Here is an 18,436-nt window from a genome sequence, read left to right as displayed (position 1 = left end):
GTCACCTTATCTTGGTAATTCAGGCGCACGGGATGCGGATTCTCTTTTTTATCACGGATTACAGATTTTAAACATTTGGGATATTCCTCTTACTTTTTATACAGCTATGTATATTCAATACAAAATATCATACGATTAAATGAGTTTTGTATCCTTTCAGTATATTTCTTTTTTAGGACTCATTGGAGTAAGGGAACACGGGGATCGGATTTCTTTAGGACATGACGGTTGGGGACAAAGAAACATTTGGAAAAAAAAATAAAGAAAGCGTAAGTGAATTATTAAAATTATGGACTATAGGAAAGAGGATATAAACAATGCAGATATTAAAAATATTCATCAAACAAATGACTTAACGTTAGTAACTTTCTAAACAAATTCTTTATTTTATGTTAACAATATGAAAAGCAGCTGGTAGACATTCGCCTACATTATTTGTACGGATACGTAAGATGAGCCGCACGAGTCATTTTAAAATGGATTTCAACACACTTTTTTTAACATCCAAGAAACGGCAATATTACTTACTCACACGACTCTCTCATCATATCAATTCCCTGTCTGATGGCGTTTGGAGGTTCCCTAGCAGGAGGACCCAGTCCAAAGTTCGGCAAGGAAGCAAGACTACAATGCCTCATGTGCTGGACGGCATTCTGTGGACAATTTGATGATCTTACATCAAAAAATACTGAAACACACAAAAAGAGTTTTTCTATTATTTTTCTGCATGTTGCCCGCACGCCCTCCCCGGACAGTACAAGTATCACCCTTGTAACACGTTCTTGCTTTTTTTCGCGAATCATCTCCCTAACTACCCTAGTATAAAGTCCGTGAAATCTTTCCGTTATCAAAAGTGATTAGTATTATAAATATCCTCTAGATATCAAACAAACATGGCGTTGTAAGTATCTATTGGTATCTCCCTCACTACCCTAGTATAAAGTCCGTGAAATCTTTCCGTTATTAAAAGTGATTAGTATTATAAATATCCTCTAGATATCAAACAAACATGGTGTTAAAAGTATCTATTGGTATCTCCCTCAGTCCGTGAAATCTTTCCGTTATTAAAAGTGATTAGTATTATAAATATTGGCTAACTATCAAAAATTGAACAAGCATTAAACTTCTTTTATCTCACGTGGCCTTCAGCTGTGATTTCCTTTCATATTCTATTATTTTTGTGTCTTTTTGTGGTGGAAAAATAAACCGACACATGCACGTTTACATTTACTCTAAATAAAGCAAGTCTCCTCAGCTCTAACGAATGTCATATCAAAATATTTTCAGAAATATCCCTATAACTGCAGCAGACTTATTTGTTGCTGATATTGAGGTACACATGGGAACCTGCTGGGTGAAAGAACACCGACTCAAAAACACACCTTTATCAATTTAAATATTCGTGTATAATATTGATGTTTGATGCTGGTTATCTAACCAGTCCTCCATTCACCACAATCTTTTAATCATGCAGGATTTCCGTATCTTTCCCGACATTACTCACTCCCACACTTCATCCCCATGCTTTGTCTTTGTAGATTGCAAATCACAGGTCAGGGTTTTTACGTTTCATTTTTACCCACACCCATCTATATTACGTCCGTCTGCAGCAATTGTCACGAATTAGTCTGTGTTTCGACCTTCCACAGCTTCAAACCATAGGTCATGGTTTCGTCTCTATCAGGACCTACATACCGCTGTTTGATTGCTGTCAGGCATGATTCATGCCAAGCGATTTGATTATCATACCGACACATCATTCCACAAAACAGACTTAGTGGGATAACTTAGCTGGAGACTATCTTTTTCTGTTAGAGTCCAGAGAAAGCATTGAAAAGCTGGAAACGATCACGATATTTAAACGTATCATTGTTTGATATACATCTTTTCTGTAGTTGGTCATTAGTTGTTTAAGTAAGAATATCAAACTTGAAACGGTCATGTCTTTTCCAACTGGAGCCAAGTTTAGAATTTATTGAACGTTTTATCAATTTAACATTCAAGTTCTACTGAAGTTATAGAAGTCATTAATGCTTTTCATATCTATATCTGGATAGTGTTTACATAAATACCTTAATTATTTACAACATCTATTGCTAATTAAATCCATAGGCTCCCTTCGGGCAAAACCAACGTAAATGTAAAATTCGACTGCCACTATAATATATCAATTCCGGAATTCAGATTGTGAAAGTTTAGTGTACCCAATATCAATTTTAATCATGTTTGTAATATGTAGACGTGGTTCTTTACTTGTATCTATATCCAGTGATGATATTAGTGGCCCAATCGGATGATACCTGAAAGGGTACTTTGGAACTACATGTATGTTTTATAACGACAAACTATTTAAAAAGTTAATTTTAGAGATGACAATAGATTGCCATGTTACCTTAAATTTAAGTTGAGTAGTAGCACGTTGTCAGGAAACAAAGATAATGGTAGCGAGCACATTAAACTTCACCTCTAGATAACAATGGCGTGAAAGAGCACCGCCCAGAGAATAAAACTCAGATCACTCACTATTAACACCTTATCATACTGATTATACGAGAGGGGCTCTTCTAGATCTCAGAACTTCATCCTCCCGTAATTATCACCAGACATCCTCTTATACCATAAAAAGTAAGATCATGTAAAATAACCGTAAGTATAAACTCTGCTCTGTAGGAAATTGTCGGCCTCCAGGATGTGTGAGGGCTTGGCGCTATATAATTCTCTTATCCAGTCTCTGACACAACGTTACATACCTGTCTGCCAGTTAAGAAGAGATTATCGAGATTATCACTAATGGATAAACCATTATCATGCCAGGATTACCCTTCGAGGTTACGAGTCACTAAAATAGTGTCAACTTAAACATACTTTTAAGCCACAACATGCATACCAGGGCTACCCATAACGCCCACTAAACACTAAAAATTCACCCAGATGCAAACGTCTTATATCACGTGTTTAGTTTACAGATAATCTGGTTCCGCTACAAAAAGATAGGAAACGAATTCGGATTTGAGATAGGGAATTAGGACCCGTAAATATTTTAGATGTTTAAAAATAGTAGTTACCAGAATACTTTGATCCTGGGTTTGAGAACTATAAATTTTCTGATGCAACACAATGCAAAAATGTGTGTATTTTAAAGTCAGTCGAGTTTTGTGTATAAAAACTACTTCACATAAAGATTTCAACAAACACATCCATTACACAAAACATGCATTCTGTGCCAAAGTTACATTCCACCGTTACAGCTGAAATGACCTTATGTCTTAATATATAGAAGAACAAGTAACCATTCTTCATATCACATAATTTCTTGACGATGCTATATCTGATAGCTTATACGTATACACAGAATTATTCTGGAAATTTGATTCATAACTTGAAACATTACCCACGATAAGTCAGTTTAAGGTTATTACCGTAGTTAGGGTTCACAGACAAAATGGTGGGCTCAAGTTACAGCTTTCGCATTCAAGACGATAGTGTATTGGTAGTTTGTGTAAGAGTTCTCGAAAGGGTGATAACTCTGCATTGACATACTAATTCAATAAGACTATATTTCTTTAAGTACAAAATTAAATAAATAGTTCAATCCAGTTCGAACCGAGACAAAAATAGCATAGAAAAATGAACAAGAGTTCGAATTATCACAATCATATTGACTTCATGCATTGTCAAGCCACGGCGCATCATTAGGTTCATTGAGCTAGTCGACTATACGTCTGGCGTGATAGTCGCAAGATATCAAACACCAGGCGATGACATTATCATCTTCATAATGAGTCACAGCGGTATCACCCGATAGAAATCCCAAAACAGTATATCAATATACCTAGTGTACTATTCGAGTTTTTGGTTTTTTTTCGATTGGTTCATGACCATCCTTCCTCTTCATAACAGCTACAGATGATTTGTCACCAAGTCGATGTCCATCTGAATGTGGTTCTGTAGCGAGCTGTTCTCCAATAAGTGGTGTCCAATTTACTCTATATACACGTGGTTCGTATAACTAAGGCTGTGTTGTCATTAGGTATAAATGTATGCCACCAGATTTCGAAATAATCTCGAAAGTATCACCATGAAACGAATCCAGGATTAGTGTAACAAAGCGGACAGCAGAGAAGACACTAAAGAATGGAGAAACCCATCGTCTAACCAAATTCCGTCAAAACGACCTATTTGCCTACATTATTAGGTTACAGCATATTAGGTGCAGACTGTCAATGATAAAAATTGATATTTTCCAACACACTTTTGTCTATAATTGTACGATGGGGTGAAAGTGATCACATAACATAACCACAGACTATAACAAGTTGAACAGGGAGCATACGTACACGGGATATCGTTGGAGATGCAAATTACTATCTGGGCAATGTTCTCGTTATAAGGCCACGTGGTTTATAGAATCGACCATTACGTAACAATAGAGAATGATTCATGTAACGACTTAGGAACCTTTTGTTATACCCACCCAACAGTGGCACTGAACACAAAAAGGATCCCACTTGATAAAAAAATGAAATTAAGAATGCTTTTGATAAAGAAGTAGCATGCCAAACTAATGCACAACAATCTTGATGGGATTGTTCCTGAAACAGTAAACACTCATATTGCTAATTTGAACAGGTCGTTGTTGGTGTATTGATGGATCGGAACAAAAGTGCATACGTCATTTAACTTGGGCGTGTCTAGTGGCAACATAGTACCCAGGGGTCGAAATTCTTCATCATAATGATCATATTTGATGTTTTCCATATGTAAGGAGGAGCAGACAACTCTTTGGACACCGTGCATTACAGAGATTGCTATCAGCAAACAAAAGAATGAGAATCATGTACATACACAAGTAGGAAGGAATTTGGATATATCTTTACACCGCAGATACAATATTCCAATGTCAAATCAATGCCGGCTGTCAGTTAATGGAGGGCGGCTTTGCTTTTAATATTTACTTATTTCTACAAAGATAGGATATTATTTCATTAAGAGCGAAACAAAAGAGCTGACTTTTCTATTCACCCTATAGTGAACGCGCAGATATCATTAATGAATAACATTTAACATACACCAGTTTACATCATATTAGAGAGCCAATAAACTGATTACAATATCCAAAATAGTAAAATAAAAATCGGCCTGCGTAGATCCAAATGGAAATTTAGCAGTCCAATGCATTTATGAATCATATTTAATGAGTTAGTATCTGCGATCGGGAAATCTTATTGAAAGAAAATGACTGGATCAGATGATTTGAAAACATGTCAAAATTGTTTCGATACCGCAGTAAGTTAATGAAACAAAAAAAAGAGAGATCGGCTTAATAAATCTGGATTATAATTGATTTTAATATTTCTAATGGAAGTCATGTACCTAAGCAGCTTTGCAAATATTACAAAGAAAATAGCATGGAAGTATCAACGATGATATTGTAACATTTTCACCGAAATCACTAAGCATGCCGTCTGCCAAGGTTAACATTAAAAGATACAAAGCCATGTGCTATATTATCCAGCTGTAACGACGTCAATACGTGTGTTGGTCCATATCTCCATCAAGATGGTTTTCAACCTTGACTTTTTCCTTAGATATGGTTGATAATGGCACTAATATTTCACCCCGCGGCGGATGTCAAATATACCAGGCAACCCCTACTGAGATAATAGTGTGTCATTCATATCTATTTTTATCGCTAATGGGATTTGTCAATCTATGGCTCGTGAGTGCTCAACGTATAGTACATGGACATTAACTTGCCAAGGAATCTGTTCTGGATTATCTGCCCTTGTAATTGCAAAACGATGAACATTTGTTTAGAATTTGAATTAAACGCATACTAATTAAATGATATGACCTTTTGACAACTGCCAATTTAGTACATTGAATCAGAAAAAACTAGGATTCCTCGTCATCACTCCAACCTTAACAATAATCACGAACCCTTTTAAACATACTAATTTACAAACCGCATTTATCAATAAAATTGACATGTCTTTTCTAATCATGGGGGAAATCTCGATTAGTCCATGATTAAATATATCTTTTTCATCCCCACGCAAAAAGGTCAATGATTGTTTGTTCCATTTCGGTTTATTAAAATTGTGTTTCGACCTCAAACGTTATGAAGGCACCTATTGATGTTCTTGTAGCGCCTTCAGTGTAAACATGGAGCATTCTAGTAAGGCGGCAAAATAATAATTCCGCTGTTCAAGGCTATCTGCATTTAGAAACCTTCTAATAACGGCTATCTAAGACTGGGTTAGAGACAGACTGGAGGGTATAAGCACGTTTGTTGTACTTCATGGACTGCTAACATCTTGTAGCACGTGTTCAAAGCAGACAATTAAATATATGAACAATACCTTACCAAACACCTGAAATGTCAGTTTCAACCAGAACTGTGTCTGTATCATTATTGTATAACATATCTGTTCACACACAGATGATAGCTGCCAACAGCTCCTTTGTCTGACATAATTAATAAGGAATACGTCATTTAATTTCCAGCCGTTGTCTCTTAAACTCCTATTTCATTATATTGAAGTCCTTCTTCACAAGGGAGAGTATGGCATATATTGTGATAGATCAACATGAGGCTGTATACTAAAAGAAAACAACCAATCCTTCTGTGGCGATACTTCTGTTGTTTTTACCCGGGACATTTTATACAAGATATCTCCCTATGGTGCAATGCTTTTACTTTACAACTGAACTCTTCCAAACGTTCGAACAACTGTTGATTTCCACGTCACTCTCAGTGTCACCCTGTGTCTGTTGCAAGGCTTGTCAGACATTTTATTTGGGTTTGAAATGTTATAGCCGGTAGAAAGAGTCCTTCAATAATGGTCACTTTGAGCTCCATTAAAAGTGACGATGTTCATAACTCGAGCATGTTATGGAAACGGCATTTGGGCCCTTTCACATAGTTTTACCAAAAGTTTCCAAACGCACATTTCGTTTCTTTATTTTTGCTCTTTATCAATACATTTTACTATTGTGACACCATCTCTAAATGTGTTCCGTCTTTTCATTAAAAGTATATAGTAAGGAACATGTTCACCGAAAATCAAGACAACCAAGTAAAATAAGTTTTTTATCGGAATTACAAGAAATCGATCGAGACATTCGGCCGAACATTATGTGGGTTAATCTTTCATTTAGATAAAGAGAAATGAAGGTAAGTACATCATCTCCTATTGTCTTGTTACTCTGGGAGCTGTCTCATAACACACTACCGTTCTCCTGAAACAAAATATATCCCTGTTTTCTCTCCTGTAATCTGTAGAACAGGTGGAATAGCGCAACGGCACATCCGTGTTATTCCTTGGTTATCAGAATATGATATTAGGGCAAAGAGTGACGAGGAAAATTATTGTTGAAATTTGCCAAAATTTTGACCAAGAAAACAAAAAGTCGAGAACACGATATCTCGGTACATCTCATCAGTTTAGAAGGTAAGAACGTGTTTTCTTCCGTATGATGTTGTAAAGTCCAACGTCATGGTGTTTCTGATAAAAGCATGTTATTATACAACACGCGTCGAATAAATCCATTAAAACACATCACAAGTATCAAAATTATATATGTCTGTTTTACAGGATATATCTGTTTGTATATAACCTCATTCTCTGTTAGTTATGATTCATTCACATTTCAACAGGGAATACGTGGTCAGAACAGATTTAAAATGCATTCAACACAATATTATTTCATTTATAGACATTTTCAAAGTTATATGGCCTGTTGCCTGTTCTGGACCAGTTCCAGCTACTCGGGGAGGTAAATAGCGGGGAGGATGATAGCGGTTTATATTCCAATTTCAATTAATCACATAACCTTGCTGGTAACTTTCTATTTCTGTTTGATGCACCTGTGTCCACGTGGTGTTGAAGCGCCAAAGATTGTCAGAAGGAAGGCAGGGGCTGCAATGGGGAGTGGGTGGAGGGCTATATGGGGAAATAGTATGTGAAGGGATGATAGACACAGAAAAAGGGGGAGAGGGAAGAAAACGGAAAGTGACTTCAAGTTGGACGAAAAGGGAGTGAAATGAGAGATAAGAGGAAGGACAAAGAAGTTCAGCAGAAGTGAAAAGGTTTGAATGTGATAAAGGTTTGATAAGTCAGAGTCCTACATGAGAAAATACGACAAGTAATACGGAAATATGGCGGCAGAGGCTCTAAACATTCTGTAATGAACGTGTACTGATTCGACACACACAAGTATCACACAATCAAAAAGGTATAGATTTCAGCATAGCGCTAAAATCAGACCAAATTTTGAAATAAAGGTTTGCTCATATAAGTCAAATATAATTCTACAAGTTTTACATTAATTGGTATTGTAGAAAAGTAGACAATTGAATAAACTCTGAGAGAAAATGTTCCATTATTGCCGACTTTAGAATTATATACAAGAATGAATACATACTAATAAACTGCGTGGCTGATTGGATCATGGTGACCTTTAAACTCTACCTTGTGATATACTACATGTACCTCGACCTTTTCTTTCAAATTAATGTAAAAGTAGAAAATTGGAAACGTCCTGCGCAGATAATATATATTATATTCTGAATAATTGACGACCCAGACGGGCGCAAATTACACCGATACATCACTGTGCGGGTAACTTACCGCCCTTGCCAAGGTTTTGTGACCACCTGCTTTGTCCGTATCTAGACCCTGTTCAACCTATGTGATCTTTTATATTGACTAATTCTACGCATCTTTGTTCTCTGGTTGTATTTATCATCAACATCACTGTTGTTATCAAAGTATCAACCGATAGGCCTGTGAACTGTTTTGTACCCAGTACACCTTCAGCGTATTCGTGCATCATGATAAACCAGTATGCCTTCCTTGTTCCTTGTTTTTACCTTGTACCCCTCCCTCTTTAAAGATTTCCTCATTGGTTTCAATTCCATTGAATCTTCCAGTATACTAACGATCTATAGCTCATTTTCTCCTTTCACAATTAACCAAATAACTTTTATAAGCAACATAACCGAAAAGAAATTTCCAATAAAAATAAACGATGATTTTAGAGACACATAAAGGTGTAAACAAACAGAACCGATTAATGACATCCTGTCAATTTACCGATTACAGCGCATGGTCGCGTACTTCTGGGATAATTTGATTGGAAATCACTAGATAATGCCTCGTGTAGCTTAGTTGTTGTTACAATGGAAACACAAACAGGTTCAATACCCAAGGTCTATAAAACATATTGCTATTCATTATTTCTCAAACATTTTGCGATTCAATCAAACGTGTAATACTATATATATATATAGTTAATGACGATATGTATATGTATATATAATGTATATATATACAAAACACATCCCAAATAAATTACAGCTGAAAATACTATGCTTGATTACACCATAGTGTTTTTGACTCTAGTTTTATTAAAAGTGACCTGAAAATTTTACTCTTCAATATTACAGTTTTGTCATTTTGAATTCATCATCAAAATATGAAAATCTAAAAACAGCATTAGAAACAATGAAAGTAAACATGAAATTTGTTTAAGATACATATCTTTATATACAACATAGTGAACATACAGTTCTGGTACATTCGTATCAGAGAATGATTGTAGAACAAAACAACTCACTGAAAATAGTAACAAAACATAGCAGCGGCATAGTTTTACAATGACTACACGTGACAGAACGCTACTACTATTACACTCTACTTCATATTGCCTGGGAAAGTATCGTAAACATCAGTGACATATTTATATCGTTAATGCATGCTACAGTATGGAATGCAGAATGGGAAAGTGTACAGTAGGAAGACTAACTAATAGTAATGGGTTTTACAACACAGCTTCACAGGGAAGATTCAGAATCCAAGGTGGATCTCCCTAGAGAAGCTGTAACGTGAAAACCAGAGTGAACAATACAAAACAAGTGTGCTTTAGTATAATTTAGCTTCCCATACATATAACAACAAAAGCGCCAAGTTCTTTACACTTCGCTCAGTTCCAAATCGTTTATATAAATAGTTAATAGTACAGATAGCATTTGATGGTCAAACTGGAATCATTTTCAGAAATAGTAAAAAGGATAATATATGAAAATGACAAAATGCAGAAGTTCCTAATGGTATTCAACTTCTATATTTTTCGTTTACGCGTGAATTATCCTACAGATGTATATGGCCCTGGTTTCATGAATCTTTCTTCACTTAAGAAATTTATCTGAAATTGCCTATAGGAAAGCATTATATACGTTACAGAAGCGTCCTTGAACTATGTTTTTCTTAAACTTATGCAATGTCTTTATATGTGAGTTAAGACTTCCATTATATTAAGAAACGTTCATGAAACTGGGTCAATTTTCCTTAACAACTGCAGAACTTCTTCACTCAATGACACCAGTGCTTCAAGGCACTGTCATCCTCTTGATACCATAATACTCGGAGGAACCAACTAGAATATTTAAGAAAACGAAAGAAATATCAACTTTTCATCTACAGTCACCTATCACAGAATTATTTATTCATCGGATATTCTAAGACAAATCTGTGGTATAGAATTGAGTGAAAACTCTAGATAAGCTTTTCGTATGTACTATTTGGCTTCAGTTAACATGCAATGTACCTAAATACTCTAATTTGTTATAAGTTGAGATCTTGTCGACACTCATTATTCAGAGTGCATTTGTGTTCATCTCACGTAAAGAAAATTCTATGGAGCATAACTTTCTCACACATATACTTCCTGAACCGTTTAACCAACTAAATTGATAGTTACAAACCTCTTCACGTATAAGGTGAGCTTCTCATGTACTCTGAAAAGTACCTAAGGAAGATTAAATCCGTCTTTTGACCCGTATAGTGTTAAAACATGCAGGTCGGTAATATAAACTAGATGAAAACGAAAGACTTTGATAAGAATATCTACTGAAGTCTATTGTTTAGTACAATATACAGTTACAAATAAGGTTTGATGTTAACAGTTTTAAACGATTGCCACACATGGGTTTATTTTTTGAGAGACAGACAGTCAATATTAAAGATATCATCCTCCATCTTTTCATCCTATCTGTCCGTATCGCAGTCGAACTCACGCGCCCCTTCCTATCTTATCTACGATATGTACAAACTGTTCCCTGTTTTGTGTTGGACGATCACCAAGTGCTTGGGCAACTGTTGTCCTTCGTGTTCCATTGTTAGCTTTAACATTTTAAAGTCATGTGTTCCATTTTGAATTTAGATATAGCTTTCAGGACCGTACGCACCAGATAATAACGTTTATTTAGACGTAATATGATTTTTATTCTATATATTGAAGTTCTACTATTGATAAATTTTGTTCATCCTTGAAAATCTAACAAATCTTTATATATCACAAACACAAATTCTAAGAAGCAATAGTATTAACAGATTTCTATTTCAAACAAACCAGATCTAAGTTTTGATTTCGTTAGAGTCTGGCTTGCAATCTTGAGTCATTCGGTAATCTAAGGTCAAACTGTTCAAGGTCATGTATTACTCATCACCAGGAAGGAATTGTTTCAGAAAATGTGTCCATTGATGAAACAGTTGCTCCTATATTTTTTTCGGAATCTGATCTCAAGCGACACTGATGACTTCAAATTTGTATATAGAGAGAAATAAAATTAATGTATCCTTTCATAGATATCGGATTATTATCCTGTCCTTTGCTACATCATAGAGAAAACATCTAATCTATGATAGACATTTGCCGTATTGTACCGCAAATGCGATTGATAATGGATACACGTGGTATATGTGAAGGAAGACCGTTTCTCATTTACTCCACAGGGTGATCCCGTGGTTGCTAGGAAAGAAAAAAGTCAGACGGGGTAGTTAAAGACAAAGGGGCTATGACGCAACACACAATAGGTAAGCGTTATTAGTTTATGTAACGCATTCATGTCGCAAATTCATCATTCCGACCTCAATTCCGAGTAACAATGATGATGTCGAGATGACAAGGTTTCACGACAAGTTACAATATGTCACTTTTTAAAGTATATGAGAAATATATTCAAATCCGAGTCTGTTCTGTTGAAAAGGATATCTCAACCCGTGTTAGAGATTGGCTGGTCAGCAATCGACAAGCATTGTGTTAGAGTTTGGCTGGTCAGTACTCTACAAGCCTTGTTTTAAAGATTGGGTGGTCAGTACTCGACAAGCCTTATGTTAGAAATTGGCTGGTCAGCACTTGACAAGCCTTGTGTTAGAGATTGGCTGGTCAGTTCTCAGCAAGCCTTGTGCTGAACTCTTACGGTATTCTTGTGCACGGAAAGACACAAGTAAGATTTTATTATTCATCCCTTTCAGAAATCTTCCAATAATAATTTAGATTCGATACATTCCCTGCGAAATGCCTACAATTCTGAGATTGGCAACGGCTGGATTGCATACAAGTTACCTACATCGACTTTCATATGTATGCATCTCTAAAAATTCAAGTAATCGAGCAAAATGAATCAAGCAATTTTATTACGATATAACCTACCAAATAACAATAAGATTACATTTCTCATTTTTTATAATTTTATGGTTTAGCAATGTATGCGTCATTACGACAATCCCAGACAGTTACTCAAAGCAAATACCCTAAATAATCGTTTCCATATATTGATTTAAAATAATTTTACATAATGCTATTGAAACTCCCTATCCCTTTTGTGCAATGTTTGCTGAGTGGACAGTTATTTGAACCAGACCGTACTGCAGATGAGTGTCCTAAAGAAACACGCGATAAGGCGATACCATAGGTCTACTCAGTAAGTGACATCACCAGCATCACCATCAAGAATAACAGGCGCTGAAAATGAGTACAGAACTGGAACGAGTTGCTTTATGTTTTACAGCTTCATCGCATCGTTTTCAAAACTAGTGGTACCTTTCATTCGCCTTTTTTTATGTTACACTAACAATTAGATTGCTCTCCTATATTCTGTAGGTTTACATGTCTTTACATTATAAGATCCGATGTCAGACACATCAATGCTTCATACACAAGATTTTTGCCAGACACACACACAGTGTCAAGCTAACAATTGTAACACATGAGACGGCAGTCTTGAGTTAAATACATTTTATATTCTAAATGCATACTATTTCATGTTTTCCAAGTGACTGTGTAACTAATTGCACTAAGTGGGTAGGTCAAGTGGCAATTCTATACACACCAATGGTATGATTATGGTATTGCATTGTCTTCCGTTCAAACAGGACGGAAATAACACTATTAAATGGTTCGAGACAGCAAAAGTTTAGGCCAAATATTGAATCACAAAAACTAATGATTTATCAACAAAATATTCTAATGAAAAGTCGAATTCACTAAAGTGAAACACAAATGTATATATTTTCAGGTGTCAGTAATATTTTATGATTTTTTTTTCGAATTCTGAAAGCATTTTTCTAACAACGTGCTACAGGTTTTGTATGCTGTATTTTCTCTTTTATTTAACACCCTAATACTGTGTGAGGCCATAGATGGACGTGTTATTTCAGAACGAAAAAGGATTTCGATCAAAATTGCACCAAATCAATTTGTTTTTCTGCAATAGACACAAAAAAATGCCATTGCATGGTCACAGTATGGATCCCTCTTAACTTGACATGATGCAGATTTATTGAAGAATGTATAAAAGAAAATCACATTTTCGTTACGTCGTCGCCAGATCGCCATACAAAATCACATTTAAAGTCAACAATCGTCTGATATTTAAAGAGCTCCTCAATAGATTTAGTGTCCAATTAACAAAGATGACAAGAATATTTAAGTTTTAAAAGGACGTATTTCTACTTAAGCCGTATTTTTTTTCTCGTTGACATATTTCCAATGTAAGACAGACTTTGCCGCCCGTGACATTGTTGTAGAAAGTCACATACTTAGTATGCACCTTCCGTACGTTTGATTTCACGTATAAACATCAAACTCACAGCAGTAAATACTATAAATAAACCTGTCTGTTTTGTGTATGTTTCTTGACACCTAGATTGATACAAACACTTGTTTGTTTTCTGATAAATTAAGTGGCCATTCTGACATGCAATGTGCGTTGATAACGTAGTACAAGCCAGACACGCTGTGACACGCCCTATGGCTTCAACTAGGGGTGCCATGAACGGAGGTCGCAAAACTCCTTAATGAATGCCTAAATCTGGTTTCATGGAACTGACTTCTTCAAATACAAGTTCCCGTATCATCCCCACAATGCTTTCAGATACTCAAAAATACAAGATAGATACTGAACAATTCAACACTTCCTTTTACTAATGCCTCAGGACTCAGGGAAGAAACGACACCAATGTGTTTTGGTCAGCTGAAAATGACCAGTAGATCTGGTGTCAGAGAAACAAATATCATATTGATAGTCTATAAATTCTATTGTAGACAGACATCGTTATAGACGCGAATTTAAATCCACAGCGACACGAAAAAAATAGGTGCACATCTAAATAAATTATTCAGCAAAACAGTTTGATTTAAGATATACCATTCATAAGACATATCTTGCCTACTCATGCGCAAGACATTCACCAAGCACAACCTTGAACCCAGGTGAAGTAATGTTAACATACATTATGGAAATACTCGGAAGCGGAATAATGAATCATCCACCCATTCGAAGCAGACTGTTCACATGACACAAGAGAAGTCAACATGGACCGGAAGTGGTGCGGTACGCCTTCAAGACCTTGTGACATCCTGACCTCAGTGTCATGCGTGTTGGATCTTTAGCGAGGTCAACTATTCAGTCAAAGATAGTGGTGTTGGATGGTTGGTAACATACGTCAATTCCATCAAAAATACTTAATTGATGAATCATCTCCTGGTCCGTTATTTACTTGAAAAACACTTCCTATAACAGCATTTGTCTGACTTGGATTTTGACAGATTACAAGATCTCTGACATCAGTTGACGTAATGGATGTTTGTGTTGGAGATTGCATGTGACGTTGGAGGCATTTATTGGCGTTATCTGCTTGGAATGATTCCGTACAAGATATTTTGTTCAATGTGTACAGATAGAAATGATAAAGAGATGAGTAGCCTAATATGAATACCGACCAATGAATACGACTCGCGTGTCATTAACGCTACATTTACTACTAAATGAGCCTGGTTCCCTGGAAACATACTGGTGTATGTACAAAAAGCAACAACCGGCGAATTACACAATTATTAGTTGCCTCATAGATAATTACAGACACTTAATGCCAGATTAAATACTCTGCTAGCGGATGTCTTGCGTAAACCAGAAGTTTGCTAAAATCATAAGTATTGTCATCATCATGTGAAATCAACATATTTAAGATGAGAAATTTTGCAGTGCTGAACAAAGCTTACAAGAATTTCAGTATGAGTTAAATTTCTGTCGTTGTTCTTTTTTCACGTTATCAAATTAAAAAGTACAAAGAAAAATATAACGTTTACTATCAGAAGGCAATTTTTGAACAGAGATCAACCAGGCTTTTCAAAGCAACAGCAGACGTAAAAAGACGTCCTTCTATACATGTGGCGTAACTCCTAAATCCCTCAAACAGAGCATTTCATGCCAAGAAGATACCGTGTTCCATTCACAAATAATTATGTAACGTTTCGCAAAAACCACAATAAGTCAATAATTCACCTTGCAGACAAACAATACGTTTCACGTGTGGTAACCCTCAACACTTTTAAAGAAGGTTTTTTTTTCATTAATACGATAATTTAATACTTGCCATATTAAAGATTGATTATCAGGAGTCTTAGAGCCTGCATCCTGTTATACATCAATCGTATCTCTCAGAATATTGTTTTTATTGTTTCTTTCACACAACACCTGGATCCGTGCCGTTTGTTCGTAGAGAGACAAAATGAATAATTGAAAGCTTTGCACTTCTGTGGCGTAATGGACTACAGATACTGTCGATATTTTTTGTAATTAATTTGAAACCTGCTCCCCACTTTGGAAAGCACAAACATGTAGAAAACATTTCTATCGTCAAACGGTTCTATTTATATGGACATAAGGGATCCCATTATGCATGCAAATGTACCAGCAGTCTGGCATTGTTTTGTTTTGTTTGTTTTGTTTATTACAGGGACCAAACCCCTCGCAAACTTACTATTTCCCAGATCGCTTGCTGTGATTAAGGTGACTAAAACAAGACACTGTATGTCGTGATGGACATCAGGAGCGCTGGTAACTTTTAAGACTGTTGTAAACAGAGGTTAGAATTCCAGTCGTACTCGGTAACATTTAAGCAATCTTGAACGGGGGATTTAATAACCAGACGGCCGGTACATCAGAAGAAGTGACTGATGCTTGAACTTCCGATGTTATTGGTATTCAGTTCATCTCTAAGAGATTTATTGTAATTATTTGCAATCGGGTTCGAAACCGTCTTGGTTAAACTTAGGCAGTTTGTTTACTAAATATAAGTGAATCAAAACGAGAGGAATTTATTCACAAGGATAAATATCAAGTAAAAGAGTAAACAAAAACCTTGCCCGTTTTAGACAAGTCACCTTCAAGTCTATTGTGGTGAGAATACAAAAGCTCTGTTAATATAATATAATGATACTACACCTCTAATAGAACATATTGTTTCTTCCAAGTGCAGATGTTCTATAAGTTTAATGCATGTCTTCAAACAAACAGCCGACCACATGTAACGTCTTATTGTGTGGTAATCCTCTTCCTACAGATTTCAATGTAGTCGGGGGCATTTTACTCCGTTTGAACACCAGTAGGTCTGCTATGTAACGAGTATTTAAGACAGACACAATTTATCTGTACTACATATGTTTTGTAAGTAATGACAACACTGCTAGGTACTACCATGCATACAACAGAATCGCTCTAGACCCACATGACTGTATACGGCGCGATACGAAACACTCTCTCACCATTACTGCCCAGGATTATTTACAAATTGCAGTTATAATTTGCCATATGTATTTCTAGCAATCTGGTATATTTCTGTTTCTCTGATAACGGAAAAGACATTTCCCTCGATCGGTTTTCATATCCTAAAACATATGCCTTCCATAATTTATGAAATACAAAATCGATAACCAGGTCGTTTTGATGTTTAAATGAGCAAAAAAATCGTTAAATCCTACATGACGTATTCTTTGGATGTTTTCTTTTCCGACAAAATAACACTGCTACACCGATTTGCTACGTATAAAGGTATATCATAATTCACTTCGTGTGCATTCTTGACAAGAGCCAGACGCTGAAAGTTGCGTTTCGTTTAAATTATATCCTTGTAACAACTTCCTGTACTTCCGGTTTCGTTCCGGGCGAATTGAACCAAGATGTCTGCCTGCTAAACCTCCAACCTCGTATGTTAGGCATATCAGCACCATCGTTTGTTTGGTGTGAAAACAATGAATGTACCAGAAGGCATCCAAAAGTTTTTTTTCACAATTATTTTGTTTTAATCTGTATAGACGCCAAAGACTTCAGTGATGTTTACGAAGGCGTTTAACCATTGGTTTAACAGATTTCGTACATAAGGAATTAATAGAAAACATCCCACATCCATATTCACCTTCCAGGTATCTATGATTCTCTAGCAGTAGTATCATTTCATCATGTGCAATTGTGACCACACTAAATACTGTAATTGTATGGGATCCATAATACCTTTAAATCGCATGACGTTCAAAATAAAACAATGTCAAAGTGTTAAAGACAATACAATAACTTACACGGCAGTAACCCTGTGTTTTATAATAACTTACACGCAAGTAGCCCTGTGTTTTATAATAACTTACACGCCAGTAACCCTGAGTTTTATGATAACTTACACGCCAGTAGCCCTGTGTGACATGATAACTTACACGCCAATTACGTCGTTCAAGACTAGTAGCGATTCTTTGTAAAAAGGTGACGAGCACAGGAAGACGGACGCCGCGCCATATAATAAGCGCACCTTTCCTTCGGACAAAGTGAGCTAAAATGCTGCATGGGGAATAAGATCAAGTGTTTCAAAAGGATTAGCGTCTACTGCTTTGCCGATAACACCTGTCATGTATATCTTGTATGGCAAGGTTATAAAAACCTTAATATAATTCGATAATCAGTTCTCATAGTCCATTGTAAGGGGACGAGAAGATTTGTATTGTTAAATTCTTTTTGATTTTCGGAGTAACAGAGTTGACATGGTGATCCAAGGTTCATATTGCTCCTGATATAAGGCTACATGTACTTATTTGGACAAAATGAGAAATGAAATAACAATGGAAACCTAAAACAAATGTCAACGACAATGAATACAAAGAGGTTTAAAATTATATAATGTATTGTTTGATAGATGTGCATTAAAACATATCCTGGCTAAATATGTATTAATGTTGATAACATGCTTTAGAATTTTGTTTACATAACCAGTACACATAGATATGCGTATCAGTCAACAAGAGTCTCTATGTAAACACATCG

At 35.9% G+C, this 18,436-nt stretch overlaps 1 protein-coding gene across 1 annotated transcript in view; it reads right to left on the bottom strand.

Moving 5' to 3' along the window:
- The window catches only part of LOC132560307 (uncharacterized), a 44,792-nt gene that overhangs the window by 9,875 nt on the left and 16,481 nt on the right, over nucleotides 1–18,436 (bottom strand). The window contains exon 2 of the mRNA XM_060224975.1: nucleotides 529–688. Within this exon, the coding sequence (XP_060080958.1) occupies nucleotides 529–688 (160 nt within the window). The remainder of the gene's footprint in view (nucleotides 1–528; nucleotides 689–18,436) is intronic.

The sequence above is a fragment of the Ylistrum balloti genome, unplaced genomic scaffold, assembly GCF_031769215.1.
Source record: "Ylistrum balloti isolate Yb309-2 unplaced genomic scaffold, AGI_CSIRO_Ybal_v1 Utg371048, whole genome shotgun sequence".
Lineage (NCBI taxonomy): Eukaryota > Metazoa > Mollusca > Bivalvia > Pectinida > Pectinidae > Ylistrum > Ylistrum balloti.
The sequence above is the reverse complement of the archived record's forward strand: the minus strand, read 5'-3'. Positions and strand labels throughout refer to the sequence as shown.